Here is a 22,082-nt window from a genome sequence, read left to right as displayed (position 1 = left end):
GTATTCAGACAAAAAGTCAGTTTTGATGTGAAATATCTGATAAAGAAGGTCAAAGTGTGTTTTATGTTTCAATTGTATGTAATTTGCATTTACAGTCTCTGCCTCAAAAATGTATTTTAAAACTTTTAGTGATTTTTATATACATCAAAAGTAAAATGTTTTAGATGTTTATACACTCATAAAATAACGTAAAGGCATTTGAAAAGGTGAACATACATAGAGAAAGTAGATGTTCTGAGGCATCTATGGTAGCTTTCACCTTGGGAGTGGGCGTAACATATAGTAGCATTCTTCTTGAACAATAGTGTTAATTTATCGAGCACACCAAGGTCTGGCCATCCATGAATGTCAGATTGCTTAAATGTGTCATCTGTGGTTTCTGATAACATAAGAAGTAATCGGATTATTCTGTAATTTGCCATGTATCTTCTGAAACACATGCTTGATGAGACAGATAGCTACCAATTTATTGACAACTCATAACAATCTTTTGAATGATGTCAAACTATCCTAAGAGACAATGATAAAGGAATATCAAATAACTTGTAATAAACTACCCAAAGCTGCTGACTGTAAGACTTCTATGTACATATATTTAATACTGGTATTTCTTTTTTTTTCTTTACTACTCCTTGGCATATCTTGTACATAAAGAAAACAGTTAAAAAAATAGCGCATATAAAGATGCCAACTATGGTGTTCTATATGCAAAATATAAAACTGAAATCTGGTTGATTTAAGAACCAAAATGTTCTTGATACACTTAAGACTGCTTAATAATAGTTAACATAAGTGAGTTTAAAATAACCCTTCAAAGGGAAGATTCTGATGTTTTTTAATCCTTCAATATTAAAAGAAAATCATTAAATGGGGCTAAGTATTTGTATATTTGTGGATCTGTAGCTCTACAATACCATCCTATATGATTCAGATAACAAATAATGGTGCCTCTTATTTACTATGTTATTATAACAAATTGTTGTAAAGTTTTTCTGATAAATCATTTTGCATTTTACATTTAGGTCTATGATCAATTTTGAGTTGGTTGTTGTGAAGGGTATGAGGTCTGTATCTAGATACTTTTTCTTTTTTTTTTTTGCATGTGGATGCCCAATGGTTCCAGCACCATTTGTTGAAAGTTTCCATTGTATTGCCTTTGCTTCTTTGTCAAAAATCAGTTGACTATAGAGGGGTCATCAAAAAGCTCATGGAAGAAAAGTTCATGGAAGGATTTATATTATTCTTTAATTCCATTTTTCCACAAACTTTTTGAAGTACCTCCATATTTGTGTGGTTCTATTTCTGGGCTCTTTAATTCTGTACCATTGATCTATTTACCTGTTCTTTTATCATTGCCACACTGTCTTGATTGCTGCATTTTATAGAAAGTCTTGATGATGGGTAGTATCAGTCCAACTTTGTTCTTCTCCTTCAATATTGTATGAACTACTGTGGGACTTTTGCCTCTCCATATACAGTTTAGAATCAGTTTATCAATTATCACAAAATAACTTTCTGCAGTTTTGATAGGGATTGCATTTCTTCTATAGATCAAGTTTGGAAGAACTCACATCTTGACAATATGGAATCTTCTTATCCATAAACATGGACTATATCTCTATTTTTAAGTTCTTTAATTTCATCAGAGTATTGTAGTTTTCCTCATGTAAATCTTGTACATATTTTATTGTTTTTGTACCTAAGTATTTCATTTTGGGGGGTGCTGATGTGTAAACAGTATTATGTTTTAAATTTCAAATTCCACTTGTTCATTGGTAGTATATGGGAAAATGATTGACTTTTGCATATTAACCTTGTGTCCTGCAGCCTTGCTATAATTGCTTATTAGTTCATATTTTTCTTAACAAAATTGATTCTTTTGGATTTTCTACTTAGGTAATCATGTCAATCTGTGAGCAAAGAGTTTATTTCTTCTGTGCCAATCTATATAAATTTTATTTCCTCTTTTTTTGTTTTACTTCATTAGCTAGGACTTCTGGTATAATGTTGAAAAATAATGGTGAGAGGTGACATCCTTGCCTTGTCCTGATCTTACCAGGAAAGCTTTGAGATTATCTCCATGAAATATGTTAGCCATGGGTTTGTTATTGATATTCTTTATCAAGTTGAGGAAGTTCTCTTCTAATCCTATTCACTGAGAGTTTTTATCACCAATGGGTGTTGGATTTTATCAAAAATTTTTTTTGCATCTATTGATATTATCATGTGCCTCTAGGTTTCAGGATTTTTTTTTCTTTATACTCGATTCTTTTGCCATCTGAAATGATATGCCTAAGTTTAGTTCTTCTGATATTTATCCTGTTCGGTGTTCTCTGAGCTTCCTGAATCTGCTGTGGTTTGCAGTCTGACATTAATTTGGGGGAAATTTTTAGTCATTGTTTTTTCATATATGTCTCCTCTTCCTTTCTCCTTACTTCTCCTTTCTGATATTACCATTAGATGTTATGTTTCACCTTTTGTAATTGTCCCCTGGTTCTTGGATATTCTGTTCTGGTTTTTTTTTTTTTTTTTTGGTCTTTTTTCTCTTTGCTTTTTAGTTTTGTAGGTTTCTATTGAGATATTCTTAAGCTCAGAGTTTCTTTCCTTCATTGTTGTTATGTTTTTTTTTTTTTTTAATCTCTAGCATTTCTTTTTGGTTATTCGTTGGAATTTCCATCTCTAACCCTATATTCCCCATCTGTTCTGGAATGCAGTCTACTTTATCCATCAGATACCTTAGCATATTAGTCTTATTGGTTTTAAATTCCCAGTCTAATAATTCCAATATCCCAGACATATCTGAGTCTGGTTCTGATGCCTGTTGTATCTCTTCAAACTATGTAATTTGCCTTTTAGTATGCCTTATACTTTTCTCTTGATTGTCAGACATGATCTAATGGGTAAGAGGAACCACTTTAAATAGGCCTCTAGCAATGTGGTGGCAAAGTGTTGAGGGAGGGAAAGTTCTACAGTCCTATCATTAGTTCTCAGTCTTTTAGAAAGCCTGTACTTCTGGACTATGACCTTTACACATGCTTCTCAGTCCCCCTCCCTCAATTACGTGGAACAGAATGGACAGAGTGGGCAAGAGTTGGGTACTTCCCTTCTCCAGTGTGGAAGGCTAGAGCAGGCTAGAGTTGAATACTTCTCTCTCCCCAGGTCAGTTATGCTCTGCTAAAACCCCCGCAAGTTAGGCTATTGTTAAATTGTTTCTCCTGAGGGCAGGCCTTGTTAAAATGAACAGAATGCTGGGGTATATTTCAATATGGTTCTTTTCATCTCCTGCCAGAAGCACGAGTGGATTTTTCTTCAGCATTCACTGTGAGAACTTGGTAGAGCTCCAGCAGGTAATTCTCACAAAAGTGTGGGAGCTCCCTGATGAGAAGATCCCCTGGAGTTTTTATCTCTCAGACTCGTCTACTCAGCCTCCAGCAATTGTCAGTTATAGTTCAGGTTTCCCTACCCAGCACTGGTTCTTATGTAGGTTTCTGCTCTGGTAAGTTGTCATTCTCTGTATTCTCCTGTCCGTCTCTCCAATTTTGGGGTCAGCAGTTGGCCCTGTGACCTCACTTCTCTTACAGATCTAACAAGAGTTGCTGATTTTTTCAGTTTGTTCACCTTTTTACTTATTGTTTGGATGGAGTGGCGGCTTCCAAGCTCCTTTACCTTCTGGACCAGGTTTGCTTAGCTTTTTAGCCTATTAGCAGCTGCTTTCTCATTGTCTTGCTCCTAAACAGCTTAGGATGCAGCAGGTTCCTCAAGGATAAAAATCCATGCAGAATGTCAGGTTCACTTCTCTTTCGTTTTCTTTTCTCTGGAAAATTTGTCTTTCCAGTTCTGGCTGCCATGCTAGCCCTGAACTACAATGTTTGCCTTCCAAGCCCAGTAAAATGGCCACAAGCATTCTGCTTATGCCAGATGCTGTGAGAGGAAAACACAGTGACAAATGCTTAGTTTGCCTGAGTGCATTTCCCTTCTATCCAGGGTCTGGCCCCTCAAGTGCTGAAGGGCTTGATTTTCCCAAGCTGATCTCTGGTATCTTCAAAGAGCTGTGGAAGGTGGGAGATTTGATGTGATATGATTACTCAATCATAGTTGGAAGCTGAGGTCTTAATCGAGTTAATTTCAATAATCACATTTTTTCCTCTAAAAGTTCCATTTGGTTGTTTCTCACATCAGCATCATCTTCTTTTGGTGTTTCTATTTGTTTCTGTCTCCTATTTCTATTCCCTTGTGATTTTAATAATTGAAAGTATACTTTATTTTATAGTTTATTTGATTATCTGAAATTCTCAGGGGTCTAATTTTATTGTTTCCTGCTGATTCTTAGTTTATATTTGCTTCTGCCAGATGCCCCAACAGGGTATTAGCAGATGAGGACCAATTTTTATGTTAATTTCTTAGCTTGGGATTTCTGAGTAGCTTTTGAATATTTGCATCCCAAATATGAGTGAGAAGAGAGATATGGTTACAAAATATGAAGGGAGATATTCTTTCTTCACTCAGAGTTCAGACCGATATAGATACGCTTTCTTGTCATTTTGTTTACTTGTGAGTGAATGTTTCTGCTGCAGGACACACTCAGCTGCTCGCTGAGGCTCCCCAAAATTAGATACCAAACTCACAGGTCCGGCTGCCTACACCCAGACGAAAGCAAACAACTCATAATCAAAAGTAGGTGAAAATAGAAGTCAGCTTTTATTCAGGAATCCTGGTGACCTGAGGACAGATGTTGGGCTAACCCATCTTTCCGGAAAACCTGAAGGAGAATGGCCAGGCTAAAGCCATCTCAAGGACTCAGGTTTTCGAGGGGTTTTCAAAGAGGACAGTGAAGGAATGGAATGTGGGAAATGAAAAGCAGGAGGGAGGGGCACGTGAGCAGTGAGGGCTTCCTGCAAGGTCCCAGGTGCAAAGTCTTGCTGAGACTCCGTCTGGTTTCTGCTCCCATCTTTGCTGTTATCTCAGGGTCTGGGTAGTATGTGTGAGTCTGCAGCTTCAGGCTGGCTGGAAAACAACTTTATATTCATGTAAATAATATCATCTTGCCCCATAACCTAGGTTCAAAATATCAAATAACCAAGGGAAAAGAGAAAACTCAGAGACACGCCAGAAAAAAAAACTGTCTTTTTAAAATTTGCCTACAGCCCACACAGTTTTACGTTCCAACATGGCTTCAGTCCTGTTTACTCCAATATTTCTTTCATTTCAAGTGTGGGCCACGTGTAGGATTCTAACTTTATATATGTATGTTAGCTCCAAACTCCACATTACATGGGCTAAAGGTCTTGGCTCTTATTTCTGTGAGGTCATTAAAGCCAGTTGATTGATGGTGGTATTGAGTTCAACTGTATTACTGAGACCAGCACAGGCCCCTAAGGCAGCTGGGAAACAGCACCTTCTGCCCACTCTGATGTTCAGTTTCTTTTTGTATAATCCTCAGGGAGTTAGCCTCATTTTTGTGTGAGCTCAGCTGTGCATATGTAAAGATATTTGTATGCTTGATTGAGCATTTTTATATATTGTAGGCAAAGATTTTCAAGTTGTCTAATTCTCTGAAATTCCAGAAATAAAAGTCTAAACTGACATAATTTTCATTGCTAGCTTGTACTAAGACTCAATAAATGTTACTTATTACTAAATATCATCACCAACATTATTATTTCCACAGATACACAAAACTGATCATTTGGGTAACAATAGATTATAAAGCTTTATGATAACTCGACTATTAACTGAGGTTAAGGTTACTGGATATTAGTACTATGTAGATCATGCTACAAAAACACAATAAAATCTGGCCTATTGAAATAGTTGAAAGCGTATCACCCTTCTCCCAACTACATGTTCCCCTTCCTTTAAAACCTTTATATTAAAACTCCAATTTCCTCAGGGAAACTAGAAAATGTTGTGGCTTTGTAGCTTTTGAACATTAAAAGATATAACCATGGGAGTATATATTTATTTGTGAATCATTTCACATATAACAATATATATTATTTATATATGGATTTAAAAATTTTATATTTTGCATGAAGTTGTATATTCTCTTTTGCCTTTTGTAGGAGGATACTTCATCGAGATTTGAAATCAAAGAATGTATTTCTGAAAAATAATCTACTTAAAATTGGTAAGATTTTAAAAATATGTGTTCCAAAAACGCAGGAGAGTATATTCTAGATGTTATATCAAATTGAAGTATATGGTATATGGAAGTGTTAGAGTAATCATTGGTTTATTTAAACTTCTCAAATTTTTGTTTCACCTGGTTGAACCCAACAAAACTCTATTATTCTGTTTTTGATTATCTCATAAGTTGAGGTTTAAAACATTTACTACGTACTTGGTAGATTTAACAAATATACTTTGAGTTTCTACTTTGTGCCAGGCACTTTGCAGGTGTTTAGATTTATTTTACTGGTTTGATTAATCACTACAGGTTTCACACGTATTTTATCACAGGCAATAGTAGTTATCATAGATAATCAAAATATTGCTATAATAGCTTTATTAACCTTTAGTTCTTCCTAACTGTCCCTCCACTCAGGAATTACTAGACTGTCTAATCATTACATAGGAAGTTCTTAGGGAGGGAAGGATTAAAAGCATGCAATTGATTAGGCAAGAATAGAGAAGCTGATGAATTCAAATATTTATAGGCCTGTTCTTGAAAAAGTTTTTCTTTAGCTTTTTTTTTTATCAAGTTGTCTACTTCTCATAATTCCAGAAATAAAGAATTTTAACTCACTTAATTCACTTTTCTTGGTTCAAAGTCTTCTTTCTCCTATAAAGCTTATGTTTTTAAAGCTATTTACCAATAGCTTATTTAAAATATATCACTTTTCTTAACCTTTAAAGTGATATGAACCATTGCATAATAAAATGGTCAAATTAGACATTCATTCAGTCGTAAATTTCCAGTACTGATTTTTGTTGTTTTGAAGTATTCATAAAAATTAATCATTACTTCAAGGTGACTTTGGAGTTTCTCGACTCCTTCTGGGATCTTGTGACATGGCCACAACTTTAACTGGAACTCCCCATTATATGAGCCCTGAGGCTCTGAAACACCAAGGCTACGACACAAAGTCGGACATCTGGTGAGTGGGCATCTAGTCCAGACGACTTCATCTGCTGCTGTGAGAGAACAATGCATTCTGTTTTTAAGCTCATTTACTTACTACATCTACTGTCTTTATCCTTTTGAAATATGAGTCATTCTGGAACCAGAATAAAAGAAGGTGTTTTGGATTTGGAACTTGATATATTCCATTAAATTGATTTCAAAAAATTTCTTTATTCATAAATTAATTGGTTGGTTGGATTTTTAGTTCCTGAACTAAAGGAAAGTTCTTAATATGTCATAAACATTAAATTTTGATAACTTTCTGCTAAACTATTAAAGTGTTTGTTACCCTAAATACTGTTGTTTATTTTAACTTCCAGCTCTGTGTGTGATGTATAGCTTTTCTGCATTTTTTTTCTTGTCACTTTGAAGAATTTTACCAAAGATGTTGGCTTTAAGGATAAACTAAATTAAAAAATTTCTGAGTTTTCAGTGATAGATGCATTTGAGATTTCTCAGTTTCTCTGAGCGCTTGTGTTAAAGGAATTTCTTCTTTTTTTGTCATGGAACCAGTGTAAATCTCACTTTAGAGGTCATGTGGAAAATTGTGTTCAATATGTTCTGTTGTAAACAATAGATCCTATTTGGGGAATATTTCTTTTCCTTTGAAGGGGGATCTTATATAATTTTCAGCTTCTTAAAAGTTCAAAGAACAATCTGAGAGCTTGTTAATTAAGTAAATAATTATTACATGCAAATCATCATAAGTAGTTCTGAGCTTTTGGAGATGAGCAATGTGAAAGATGTACCCACTTCATTCCTCTAAAGAAGATAAAGTTTTCTCTGCCTAGAGAAAAGTGAATGACAACAGGGGATATGGCTTGGGATTTTCATAAGGGTCATAATTCTGTTTTTGTTCTGGTGCTTCTCAAGTGGGAGAGAACACTGTCAAGATTAGGTCTGGCTATGACAGTTCCCCATAAATCCTGTCCCTTCAATTTAATCTTGTGATTATTTCTTTCTAGGTTCTTCACTGGGTTTTTTCTTTTTCCATTATTAGCTTACTTCTTCCCTGAAGGTCTTTTCCAATATACCTATCATCTTTCCTCCTTCTTCCCTCTAACCCAGCTGCTCCCCACCACCCAACAAAAGGAAAAAAGAACCCCAAACCCAAACTAAACAAAATCCCCAAACCACAAAGTTTGTTCAGAGGAATGAGTGCCTTTAAATTTTGCTTTATTGAGCATTTACTATTTGCCCAAGACTGCAATAGCCCTTAGTGTATAAAAGGAAAAGTGGTAAAATTCCTGTCCCTCAGGACCCCTTTTGGAGTTCCTTTCTCTAGTTTGAGAAAATCAGTGTTGGGGTATGGATTGAATTTTTTCTGTACCTACATCTCTCTTCACACTTTTTAAACTTATTAGTATGGACATTTAAAAATAGATTCAAATATATAATGTCTTCATGATTTAAGATTATGTGTTATCTCAGGAAGATGTCACATTATGTCATTTGAATTAAGAGTAAGTTAATTTATGAAGTCTACCATTTAAGTTTTTGGAATGACATGTAGCAATAAACCTGGCTCCTGTTGACAGGCGTGTACATCTGCTTGCCAATTCAAATGGTTGTCTCCTAGAAAACTGAGGCAACAGAACCCACAGAGAGAAGAGTAAAGCATAGAGTGTCTGTCTCACTTGTGTCAGTGTTACTTCTTTTAAAAAAATTACTCCTAGTATTGCATGAAGAATTATAGGAATATCAGACAGTATTGCTCTAATGTTTTAAGGTCAAAACTTAAAGCAGCCAAAACCTCCCAAATACAAAAATGCAGGAGGATTTTAATGTATGTTATTGAGCATTAGGTCAGCTCTCCTTGCAGAGATGATTAACTATTGAGCAAGTACTAGCTGAGGATTCATCATCATCCTGACCCCTAATAACCACCTTATTATGAATTTAGTAATTACCTTGGTTGTATATAAATCAAAACAGACTTACCTGGTAATGAAATTTCTATTGCCAAACCTAAGGTCGAAAGAATAACAGAGAACTATTAATTATAGTGTAATGAGTAATCTTTGGGAGACACTCAGAAAAATTAGATTGAGTGAGGTTGAGAACATGTCTCTGAATCTCAGTGGGTGGCATCTGTTTATTGTGGAATATTTTCTTAGGATTGGAAACACTTATGAATAATTGACAGGTGTTTTGCTTTAGCGTTAATAGCTGGACATATATTTATAATGCTTAAAGAAGAATTGGTATAATACTAAGTACATTTTCATCTGTTAACTTTGCCCATATGTAACATTATTCCCTTTCTGCAATCTGTTAGACCTTCCTGGATTCATTTATTTATGTAGCATCAAAGTACAGGAAATTCCTCTCTTAAAAATGGGTTAGGTTACAAAAGTTTATAAACAGTTATTTGGAAAGTTAGGATAATTAAGTTCACTGAGGGTAATGCTTTGAACACAGCTGATTTGTATGAGCAATTATTTCCCCACAGAAGAAGTATAAATATGAGTTGGGTTCCTAGGCCAGCTCTGATTTAAACTATGAGTAGTTAGAATATATTATTTTGGTAGGAGAAACAAAGAAAGGACAATACTATTGGAATAATGGTACTGTAATGAAACAGAAAGGAAACAGAATATTTCACTGTTGGTCTTATTTATCTTGTGAGAAGTCAACCAGATGGCTCTTTAATCCTATGTTCTTTGGGTGATTTAAGTGGAAGTAATGGTGGTGGAACTAGTGGGGATGTCAGAATGTGCTGTGAAGCTCTCAGGGTTTTGCTCAGAGATCTGGCATGGAGGTTGGCTGGGTAGGGGACACTGGAGGAGTCTAGTTCATGCCCAACATTGGGTTCAGGTTTTAGTGATCTTGGGCGGAAGTGTCAGACAAGCCTTAGCTATGGAGAGAAGAAAACAGACACGAACAAGCACCTACCTTGCCTGACAGGACCAAGAAAGTGTCCTCACAGGACAGCATTTCTAGGTGGACAGAGATGGGGGATAGGGAAAGAAACAGCCTATTTTCTGGTAAAGGGTTTAGGAAGAGAAGAAATACAGGACAACTTGGTAACAGCTTTTATAACTAAAAGGGAACCTGCTGTAGCTGGCAGCCAATAGCCACCTCAGCTGTGTCTTGGTGAAGGAGCAAGAGAGTCCATTTCTCTCAACTGACCACAGACCCCCGATTGAATCCAGTTGATCCCAGCCTCACAGGAATATAAGTTAAATCAGTGGTGGTGGTTTTAAGCCATTAAATTTTGGGGTGTTTAATTACACAGAAAATCTAATTGATGCAGATATATGAAAAAAAAAAAAGCTGGATTCCTACCTCCCATCTTTTGTGGGTTCAGAAGCAAGCTGTTGGACACAGAGTTATTGTATTTTTTATTTCCTCAATTTGTTTGGTGCTTTTTAAATGTGATTACTCTCTTTAATAATTTCTTTATTTGATGTGACATTTTTGTCAGACTTCTTTAAATATGCTTCTGTTTAGTTCTTTGAACATATAATGGTTGCTTTAAAGTCTTTGTTAAATCTGACATCTGGGCTCTCTCAGGTAGTATCTGTTGCCTCCTCTTTTCCCTGTGTATGCGTCATACTTTCCTGTTTCTTTGCAGGAAAACTGGACAGTGCAGATAATATACCGTAGCAACTCTGGATACTTATTCTCCCCCACCCCTGCCCTCTTCCTCCTTCCCTGAGACTTGTTTGTTTGTTTATTCATTTAGTGACTTGCCTGGGCTATTTAGTAAAATCTATTTCCCCTGCAGTATGAGGCCTCTGATTTTGCTCCTCAGAGAGCAGAGCCCTGTACGTACACAGTCACCCTGGGATGACAGCGGTGTTAGCAGGGCTCTTTTTGACTGTCATTTTGCTGTTCCCTCTGTTAAGCTGTCTGCCTCTGTTGATATCACAGCCAGCTATTAGCCTCCACTAATTGTCATCTCATTGATCTATTGTTTCAACAATGCCCTGGGGCATAAATTGCTCTCCAGTCTCTCTAATTAAATTTGAGCCTTCGCAGGTGTAGCTTTTGAGGCCAGTCTTTGAGGTTTGTGTGACCAGGATTCTTAGTTGCCTCTCTTTCTGGTTCTAACTAGTAAACTAGCTGGCCTATGGTTTAGCTTGTTGCTCTTATGGAGCTATTAGTCTCCTAGTTGCTTACCACCAAAATCTCCATTATTTTTGAGAACTTGACTTACACTTTGTTTCAAATAAAGTCAGTCCCTTTGGAGAGCACTTCTGAATTCTCTGTTATGGCCTGCCTCTCCCTCTGGACTAAATCTCTGAACTACTTCTCTGGAGCTGGAGGCAGGGACAATGGCCCACTTTTCTCAGAGTGACACTCCTATGAGCAGGACACTGGGCAGGGCAGTAGCCTCTGGTCTTCTTGGCTTGCCTCTCCTGGTATGGAACCTCCATCCCATGTGTGAGCTGGGATTAGGGTGATCAAAGCCCCAATATTCTCTGCCTGCTCTTCCTGGAGTAGAGCCTTCATCCTGTGACTGGGAGCTGGGTGGAGCCCTTAATATCTGCCTGAAATTTAACCTTTGCAACAGAGAGCTAGTCTTTTCTGGAGACTGGCTAGGGGATGAGAAATGCTGGACGTTTGTCTCTTCTGGGAAGATATCCTAACCCATGACTAGAAGCTGGGGGTGGGGGGAGGACAGGAAGCCCCATTGCCTTTGCCATACCTGCTCAGACTGGAGCTTCTGTCATACTCAGGGAAATGAAGGGAGGTAGCAGGGCATGGCTCAAGTGCCACAGACTCTTGTTCTTTTTACTGAGATCAGGAGATTTTCTTGAATAAGTGTTTCTTTATTGCTGTATGCCCTTAAGATGAATTTCAGAGACTTTAGTTGAGGATTTTTGGTAATTTTCACTGATTACGGTTGTTTTTCTGGGGAGCAGGTCTGATGAACTCCTCATGCTGCTGTTCCTGAACTGTTCTCCCTAAGGGCCTACTCTTGAAATTAGAGATTTTTACTTTTTTTTCCCCTCTGATAAACAATGGAGTGTTTTGTTAATCTGTGGGAGAGTAGCAGAGGGGGTTAACTCAGAATTTTCTTTCATTCCTTTTACCAAAGAGAAGTTTGCTTGTGTTAACAAGCTCTTATTTAAAAATGCAAATCCTTTTGGCCAGTGTTAAATCCCCAGCCATCAGACTTTATTTTAAGTTGCTTCTTAAATTTGTTTTAAGTCTTGGAATTCCTAGTTGAGACTAGTCATTCCATAGGAAATCAAATTGGGATTGAGTCTTTTCAATTCCAGGACTAGGCATTTTATAGCAAGGAGCATCTCAGGCAAGGGTAGAGTATGGCTGTGGAAGCCATGGCAGGGCCTGGCTCTCTGGGCGGAGAGAGTGTAAGATAGAATGCTCCCATGATCCTTAGGGGCACGTGGAAAATTGTATTTTCCAAAGATGGCCACCATCACAATATATTATTTCTCACATGTTCTTTTTATAATGCAATGTTTACACTACTGTTATTGAGAGGTGGTGTCTGTGTTCCCTCACCTTTTATTTGGGAAAGCGTGTGATTATAGCAAAATTGATGCTACGTGACTTCTGAGTCTAGGTCATGAACATGACACAGTGTTTGCCTGATTCTTTTGAGATTCTTGCTCTTGGAACCCAGCCACCATGTTGTGAGGAAGCCTGAGTAGCATACTGAGAGGCCAACGTGGAGAGGTCCACATGGACAGTCTTCAGCCGGGCTGAGCTTCTGACTGATAGCCAGCACCAATTGGCCAGCCATGTGAGTGAGCCATCTTGGAAATGGATCTTCCAGCCTCGTCTGACCCTCCCCAGCAGATGCTGTGGGAGTAGATTCAAGGCTTCTCTGTTAATTTCTGACCAAATAAATTCATGAGCAAAATTACTGATTATTGTTATTTTAAGGCACTGAGTTTTGGGGTGGTTTGTTATGCAGCAGTGGTGACTGGATCAGGGCTTTATCAGGAGGACAGCAAGTGGGAGTTGAGAAGCAGCCTCTGGTCTCGGCCTCTATTATGGCAAGCTGGTGGTGTTCATTTTCTTTATTTCAAAACATCCAATAAATGGCTTAAGAGAAGTGGCTTGTACCAGGAAAGCAGTCTTGCACTCTAACTTTTTGGTCCATTTAATGCATAGAACCCAAGAACCTCGACCACAGCTGAGAATCAATGAAACTTTTCCACGTGCCTCAGAATTCTCCCTTAGCTTCTCCTGACTTTGATTTCTTTCCCCCGTTCCCCCAACTTCAGCCCCAACGCTGGACCATCGTCTGACTCCAGCGTCATCTCTCCATTACTCACATAATTCAGTGGTGTGCTGGAGCCAGCTCATACTGGCTCACTAGACCCAATTATCCCCATCTCTTCTCAACTCAATGTTCAGTGACATCAAATTGGTAACTTGAAATTAGCCAAGGTGTTCACACCACAGAAATCAATAAATGCTACGAATTAAGGCTTCCCTCCAACCCCAGAAAGCCAGTTTACCAGAATGTCTAATACCTTTGAGCCTTACTCCCTTCTGCCTCTGGGGTGGTGTTTACAGAACAAAAGAGACATCAAAACGTATAAGTTCTGCTCTCTGTCCTCAAAGGATTGGCAGACATATAAACAAATTGCTGTATGCTGTTACAGTGCCATAGAAGGCTCTGATTTATAAAGGAGGAAATGATTGATGATGGGTCGGGGTGTAGAGCATCACTACAGTCTTAGAGTGGGTGATGCCTGCTCAAGATGCTGAAGGGTGGAGAGAAGTCTGACGAGATGCATTTTAGGCAAAAGAGGCAAAAAGACCCAGTGTCAATGACTAAAGGTGGGGGTAGCCACTTGGAGAAGAGGGAGGGAACTGTGAAGGGAAAGAAAGTGGCTGGCTAAAAGAACCATTTGGCCTAGAGTTTCTCACTCACAAAGGGCCTTAAATGTATGTGTTTGAACTTATCACTGAATTAGGTGGTGTATGTTCTTTTTGTTTGTTTGTTTAGTTGGTTTTCTTTTACAGTATTTTTTATAATTGTTTTATTTTCTTGTTAGTTATTGTTAATTTCTTATTGTCCCTAAAGTATAAATTAAACTTTGTCATAGGTATGTATGTATAGGGTTCAGTACTATCTGCAGTTTCAGGTACCCACTGGGGGTCTTGGAACTTATCCCTTATGGATAAGGTTGGGGGAGACTACTGTATACAGAATATTTAGAAAGCCACATGGATGACCAGGGCAAGACAGATGTTCAGAAAAGACCTGAAAAGTCCTTAAATTTGCAGCTCAGGTTGATCTCTAGGCTCAAAGCAAGCGTAGCTAAGTGTTAAAGGAGGGTCCCAGCCAATCTGCAAGACTGTGAGTAGTAGGATTTTTTCATTTTGTGTTTGTTTGTTTTTGCTTGTTTGCTTGTTTTTCTGTTTCTTTCTCTCTCTCTCTTTTGGTTTTGTATGTATGTGTGTGTGTGAGTGTATGTGTGTGTTTTGTTTGTTTAGCACCTGGAAGTCAAGGAAATCTCTGTCAAAACATTGGCTGAACACAAACTGAAGAAGCAGAGATATCAGTGACCACAAGCAACAACAAATAGACTTTGCAAAAATAGCTTAGGAAAGTGTCAAAACAAACAGATTACTATAGCCTTCAACAGTTAGAAAAAATGTTGAGGAAGAAAGACAATCTGATTTCCAGACTTACCACATTACAATAGTCAAATACCCAGTTTTCAACAACAATAACAAAGATGACAATACATACAAAGAAATGGGAAAAGATGGCCCATTCAAAGGAACAAAAATAAATTGACAAAACGATCCCTTATGAAGTCCAACATTAGACTTACTAGACAAAGATTTTATTATCTTTTTTAGACAAAAAATTTAAAACAACTGTCTTAGATATGCTCAAAAAGCTAAAGGAAAAAAATGGACAAAGAGCTACACTAAATCAGAAAAACTATGAATGAGAAAAATGAGATTGTCAGTAAAAAGATAGAAATTATTAAAAGGAATCACAGTAAGTTGACAGTAAGACTATTGAAATCATCATATCTGAGAAACAGAAATAAAAAAGAATAAAGAAAAGTGAACAGATACTAAGGTAGTGATGGGACACCATGAAGTAAACCAACACAGAAATTATGAAAATCTGAGAAGAAGAACAAAGAGAGAAATGAACAGGTTATTTGAAGGTATATGTTTTTTTAAAAAATTTTAATCTATATTTTTTCATTGTAGATGTTTATGGGGTACAGCTTATTGTTTCAATACATGCATATATTATATAATGCTCTAATCAGAATAGTTAGCATATCCATCACCTAAACACTTATCGTTTCTTTGTGGTTATAACGTTCAAGATCCTCTTTTCTGACTATCTTGAAATATACAATACAATAGCTATGAGCTATTGTCACCCTAAAGCACCAGAATTTATTCTTCCTTTTTATCTATACCTTTGTAACTTTGTACCAATAGCTACCAACATTTCCCTGGTCCCCACTCCTGCATTTCCTTTCCCTGTCTCTGGTAACAATTATTCTACTCTCTTTCTTTCTTTTTCTCTTTCTTTTTTTGAATTTATTTTTCTTAATTGACCCATGAAATCATATATATTTATGGAGTACAATGTGATATTTGTATATATTCATACCATGTACAATAATATCAGGGTGCTTAGTATATCCATCACCTAACATTTGTCACTTCTTTGTGTTAGGAACATTCAACATCATCTTGACTAGCTATTCAAAGATACCTAGTATTTTGTTGTTAACTGTAGTCTCCTTGTAATACTTTAGAAGCCTAGATCCCATCTTCCTATTTCTCTAATATTTTGTATTCACTGACCACCTTCTCCTGTCTCCCCTTACCCCTTCCCCCCACCAGTCTCTAGTAACCACTATTCTACTTTCTACTTCTATGAGATCAACTTTTTTAGCTTCCATATGTGAGTGGGAACATGTGGTATTTCTCTCTCTGTGCCTGGTTTATTTCACTTAACATAATTTTCTCCAAGCTCATCCATGTTGTCGTAAATGGCAGAATTTCATTCTTTTTGTGGCTGAGTAGAATTCCATTGTGTATATATACCACATTTTCTTTATCCAATCATCTGTAGAAGGACACTTAGGTTGGTTCCAGCTCTTGGCTATTGTGAATAGAGCTGTGATAATCATGGGAGTACAGGTGTCCCTTCCACTTGTTGATTTCCATTCCTTTGTATAAATACCCAGTAGTGGGATGGCTGGATCCTATGATAATTCTATTGTAGTTGTTTGAGAAATCTCCACACTGTTTTCCATAGTGGCTCTACTAATTTACATTCCCATCAACAATTTATGAGTTCCCCTTTCTCCACATCCTCACCAGCATTTTAAATTTTCTTTTTAATAATAGCCATTATTAATATCTAACTGGGGTCAGATGATATCAAAATTGTCCTTTTGATTTTCATTTTTCTGATGGTTAGTGATGTTAAGCATTTTTTTCATATACCTGTTGGCCATTTGTACATCTTCTTTCAAAAAATGTCTATTCAGTTCCTTTGCCCATTTTTAAATTGGATTATTTTTTTTTTACTATTGAGTATTTTGAGTTCTTTTTATATTCTGGATATTACTCTCTTGTCAGATGCATAGTTTGCAAATATTTTCTCCCTGTCTGCAGGTTGTCTTTTCACTCTGTTGATTATTTCCTTTGCTATGCAGAGCTCTTTAGTTTGATATAATCCCATCTGTTTTGCTTTTGTTCCCTGTGCTTCTGAAGTATTATTCATAAAATTTTTGCCCAAGCTTATGCCTGAAGTGTTTCCCCTATGTTTTCTTCTGTATGTTTTATAATTTCAGGTCTTACATTTAAGTCTTTAATCCATTCTGAGTTGATTTTGGTATATGGTGAGAGACAAGGGTCAAGTTTTATTCTTCTGCATATGGATATCAAATTTTCCCAGCATCATTTATCGAAAAGACTGTCCTTTCCCCACTGTGTGTTCTTGGGTACTTTGTCAAAAATCAGTAGGCTTCAGATATGTGGATTTATTTCTGAATTCTCTGTTCTGTTCCATTGGTCTATGTGTCTGTTTTTGTGCTAGTACCATGCTGATTTGATTACTATAGCTTTGTATGGTTTTGAAATCAGGGAGTGTGATATTTCTTGCTTTGTTCTTTTTGCTTAGGATTGCTTTTGCTATTCAGGGTCTTTTGTTGTTTCATATAAATTTTTGAATTTTTTTTATTTCTGTGAAGTATGTCATTGTCAGTTTGATGGGGATTACATTGAATCTGTAGATCACTTTGGGCAGAGTAGTCATTTTGATGGTATTGATTTTTCTAACCTATGAGCATGGAATGTCTTTCCTTTTTTGTGTGGAGATCTTTCACCTCTTTGGTTGGATTCTTACCTACATATTTTATTTTTGTTGTTGTTGCTACTGTAAATGGGATTGATTTCTTTTTTTGCAAGTTTGTTGTTGATGTGTAGAAATGCTGCTGATTTTTGTATATTGATTCTGTATCCTGCAACTTTGCTGAATTTGTTTATCAGGTCTAGGAGTTTTTTGATAGATTCTTTGATAGGTTTCTCTCCATATAAAATCATGTCATCTGCAAACAGGAACAGCTTGTCTTCCTCCTTTCCAATTTGGATGCCCTTTATTTTTTTCTCTTGCCTAATGGCTCTGGCTAGGACTTTCAGTAGTATGTTGAATAAAAGTGGTGAGAGTTTTATGTTAAAGGCGTTAATTTATTTAATGTAAAGATTTCAAATGTACCACAATTTTTGAAACTCTTCTTTTGGTATTTCTTCATTTAAAAGAATATTTTGGGAATTAAAAAACCGTTGCCAATGACCTGGGTCTTCTCTGGTATGTGTAAGGACATGGAAGCATGAGAAAGCTCAGTGTCTTTTGATTAGCTGGAGGACAAATTGTGTGTATGTGGCAGGTGGGGAGTGCTGATAGACTGAAGAGGCAGATGGGTGTCAGATAGTGAATAACCCATGTAAACCATGGCAAGAAACTTGGACTCTGTTTTCTTGGGGATGAGAAACTGCAGAAGGCTCTTAAGCAAGGAGTTGATACATTAGTAGCTTTGCTTCAATAACAAGGAACTGCAAAAAAAAATCTCAGGTACTTATAACATTTGTTTCTTCTTCACATTACATGAGGATTGCAAGTTAACTAAGCCTCTGCTCCATGTTGCTGTCCTTTTCTGCTCCACGGTTTTCCCAGTCTCAGGACACAGGCTGTGCCCTGAGCTAATCTAGTGTCAGAGACAGAGCAAGGGCTGAGCTAAACCATACACCTGCATTTAAGGCTTCCACTCAGATGTGACATACTTCATACTTCACCATATTCCACTGGCTGGAGCAAGTCATGTGCAAATTCCAATGTCAACAAAAAAGGATATATTCTCCCCCCATGGGGAAGGGGAAAGGAATATTTGCAAAGAGTGATCAATCTACCGGGTAAGTCAGTCTTTTGATGACACCAGGCTGGACTAGAGAAAACAGACTGGAGGCAGAAGATTAGTAGAGAATATAGAAGGGAGATAGGCAGGTCTTACATTAACCTGGCACATTCTACTACTTCTGATGTTCTGTCCATCTTAAAAGAGCCTCTGAGGACTGTATAAAATGATCCAAGCAGTTGGAACACAGCAATTCACTCAAAGTGTGGAAGAAGTTCCACATGAGCAGTGCAGACTGTTGCCATATCCAGCTTTAATGGGATAGTTGAGTGAACAGTTGGCAATGGGAGAATGCTTTGATTATTGTTTCCATTTCCAGTACACCTCTTCACTCCGGCTCTGAACACTGTCCATGATCCTTTCCCAAAATTTATGGTTTGTATAGAATCAATGACTGTGACCTCAAGAATAGCTAAAGATGCAAAAAAGCTTTCCCTTTTAGCTAGTTTTTATCCTCTGCCACTCTGGTCTCCCTGTCCTCCTCCTCCTCTCTATCTCTCTCCCTGATACTGGTCTTATTCTTCCTTTGGCTAAATTCATATGGTATGGAGGGCATGGGACCACCACAGAGAAGGGAGATGAGATAATCTTCCTTCAAACATTGCAAAGCTCAATTGTGGAAGAAAGTGATTAGAAAGAGCTGTTATGAGCAGGAGAAAACTCACCCAAATGTTTTTTCTGTAATTTTAGGAGTCTTCCCCAAAACATGATAGCATATTGAGATGATATGGTGAAAGGAATGGATTCAATTTTCCTTTTAAATATTCTTTAGAAAATTCAGTTTCTCAGTCATACTAGTCATTTAATAGCCACCTGTGATAAGTGGCTATTGTTTGCAGAAATATAGAACATTTTCATGATTGCAGAAAATTCTGCTGGACAGCCCTGATCTGTTCAGCTGCTTTAGGCCTTATCCTGGGGTTTCTTGCACTCACCCTTCTTTTTGATTGGACATAAGTCCTACTGGTTTCAGTTGCTATTTAGATCGGCCTACTGTACTTTCCAGTGAGTACCTGTTGGCTATTTGGAAGTTCTGTTCATGTGCCCTTCAATCACTCCTTTGCTTCCCTCTGCTTCTTCCCACACAGGTGTTGATACTGTGCAGGGCATGTGGCTATGGGTGTGTCTTCACTCGTACTTTGAGGTTCAAGGGAACACCTTATCATCTAACTTTATTGAAAATATTGGTCATGGGTTTGTGATTTTGTATCTGGCTGCTCTGTTTTCATGTGGGATTCGAGGAAGATCCTAAAACTGTGCTTTCAATGTAGCTGCCATTTCATCCCAAATGCTCAGAATCAAAGTTATAACAAAATCCTGTGTGATTTGTATGTACCTTAAAGTTTGGGAAACACTGATATAGATTCCGGGATATGATAGGCCCTTAATACACAGTTGCTATATAATATTGCTTATTAAGTATATTATTAGTTAAAGCAGCCCAATGTCTTTCATAATCTTTATTTATTTTTATTTCATTATATTTAAATTCAGTTTATGTTAATATTCAGTTTTATCTAAGCAGAGACTTTAGGGTAAAACAAACTAAAGCAAAACCCACTCTTTTTGTATTAACTTGCTGTTACTCTCTCCATGTGTTCAACTGCTTAAATTACGTGTACTCTTTTCTAGATGAATATGTCAGGTTGTTCCTCAATTACATAAAAAAAATATTACCTGGAAGATTAGTAAACCTTCTCAGTATTATCTAGAAGATCAGTAAACCTTCTCAAACCAGAGTCAGGCATTCCTTTGGGGCAGCAGGCCTCTGTTTGCAGGGTCTGGGAAGATTGGGAATGGTTAATTTAGTTACTTTAAGACAAGACGGAATTGAGTTACATTTGCAAGTCATCATCAGCTGTGCTTCAGAAATCCTCTTGGTGGTTCTGGTCAACTTGGACAGATGGCAAGTTTATGGAGTTCAGGTGTGTTTTGCTTCACATGCACGTGATCCCAGCCTTATATTTAGTCCCGCAGGGATTTGTTTGCTTGTCTCTTCACAGTTCGCTGTATTTTACAAAAAGAAAGGAATACAAACCGTAAAATTCTAAGTAAAATGAACTCTCACTTGTTTTTTCGTCAGCTTTTTCCTTACCACTCCCACTCTGCCCACCCCAACCCCCACTGCTTTTGTATTGACATATTTAAGACCTGAGTCAAAATAGAGAAAATTCTTCAAAAAGGATGAAAGTGAGGAGTTTGAGATGATCTAATGATTCCCATATAGAAATGTCGGGTTAGAAAGTGGAGAAAATAAAAGCATAGGTACATAGAAATATAGTTATCAAAATAAAAAATTCATTTACTGTAGTAGATAGATTTCAAAACTTGTATCCAGATAATCAAAAATCTTTCACCCCAAGTGTCATGGTAGTTTCTGTGATCAGCTTGTCTCATATTTCACTTAACTAGCACCCATTCCAAGCACGTGCACTGGGACAATAGGAGGTCCTTTTCTACAAATTACTGGCTGATAAATGAAGTCTTCTCTATGTGCTTAAGCATAAGCAAACAGGTAAATGGAAAACAGCATGCCTGCCATGTAGCTGAGAGGTTTTCCAAAAAAGAGAATAATCATATCAAAATTAATTGATTACTGAAGCCACCTCTAGGGCTAATTGTTTCATAGTCTGTTTAGCCAGATAATTGCACATCTTTTTATAACCTTAATAAATTCATGAAATGTGGCTCAGGTAGAGTAGTGTCTCCATAAGACTGGGGTTTGACTTCATGATAAATTCACTGTTAATACACTTTTCCTTCCAAGCAATGGAAAAACAAGAGCCAAACTTGTCTGATTCCTTTCCTTTCCCTGCAGAGAGTCTCATTGTCTGTGTACCCGTTATTTGCCATGGTCTGGTACCATGATGGTTCATGATGATGGCTTGTTGTCAAGGACTCTGTGATCTTTAAAGGTAGATAGATTATGGTTCCATAAAGGGCCCGAAGGTAGCTTAGGAAGTCAGCCTCTGCTTGAAAGGCTCTATTGGTCTAGCCATAACTTCCAACTCAAGAGAGCCCTTAATAACCCAAAATGCTCTGGTAGGTGCAACATTGAGACGCAGGAAGGCATAAAAGTCTATATTTCCATAGTCAAACAGTCTGGGTTGTAATCCTACCTCCACCGTCTTCTCAATGTGGAACCTTGAATAATTTACCTAATCTTGTGGTTTCCTTATCTGAAAAGTGGGAATGATAATAATAGTTCCTACCTCAGGCTTGTTGTGAGGAAGATTTAATGAGTTAAAATATATAAGCAACATAGAACAGTGTCTGGCTCATAGTAAACACTGTTAAAATTTCTGCTGTAATTTTCAATATTATTGTCATTATTATTGTTACCATTTGTATTATTGGTGGAGACAGTTTAATAGCCTGCTTCCAGGACAGCTCAAGTAGTCCTGAATCAGGGATTGTTGCTCCCACCCAACTCTTCAGACCTGTCAGAGCCAGGAGAGGTTGTCTGGCTTTGTTCTGCTTCTAATCCATGTCCTGAAGGAAACGCTGAGCCTCCTGGGGCTGAGCATAAATCCTCAGAAGAGAGCATGTGGGCGCTGAGTGAT

The 22,082-nt window shown here is 37.3% G+C and overlaps 1 protein-coding gene across 2 annotated transcripts in view; it reads left to right on the top strand.

The window, feature by feature from the left end:
- NEK11 (NIMA related kinase 11) overlaps positions 1 to 22,082 on the top strand; it is a 266,113-nt gene that overhangs the window by 75,550 nt on the left and 168,481 nt on the right. For both annotated transcript variants that reach the window (XM_063113913.1, XM_063113915.1), the window contains exons 5-6: positions 6,063 to 6,127; positions 6,971 to 7,097. In XM_063113913.1, the coding sequence (XP_062969983.1) occupies positions 6,063 to 6,127; positions 6,971 to 7,097 (192 nt within the window). The remainder of the gene's footprint in view (positions 1 to 6,062; positions 6,128 to 6,970; positions 7,098 to 22,082) is intronic.

This window comes from Cynocephalus volans, chromosome 11 (genome assembly GCF_027409185.1).
Source record: "Cynocephalus volans isolate mCynVol1 chromosome 11, mCynVol1.pri, whole genome shotgun sequence".
Lineage (NCBI taxonomy): Eukaryota > Metazoa > Chordata > Mammalia > Dermoptera > Cynocephalidae > Cynocephalus > Cynocephalus volans.
Note: the sequence above shows the minus strand (reverse complement) of the source record. Positions and strands in the feature narration are given on the sequence as shown.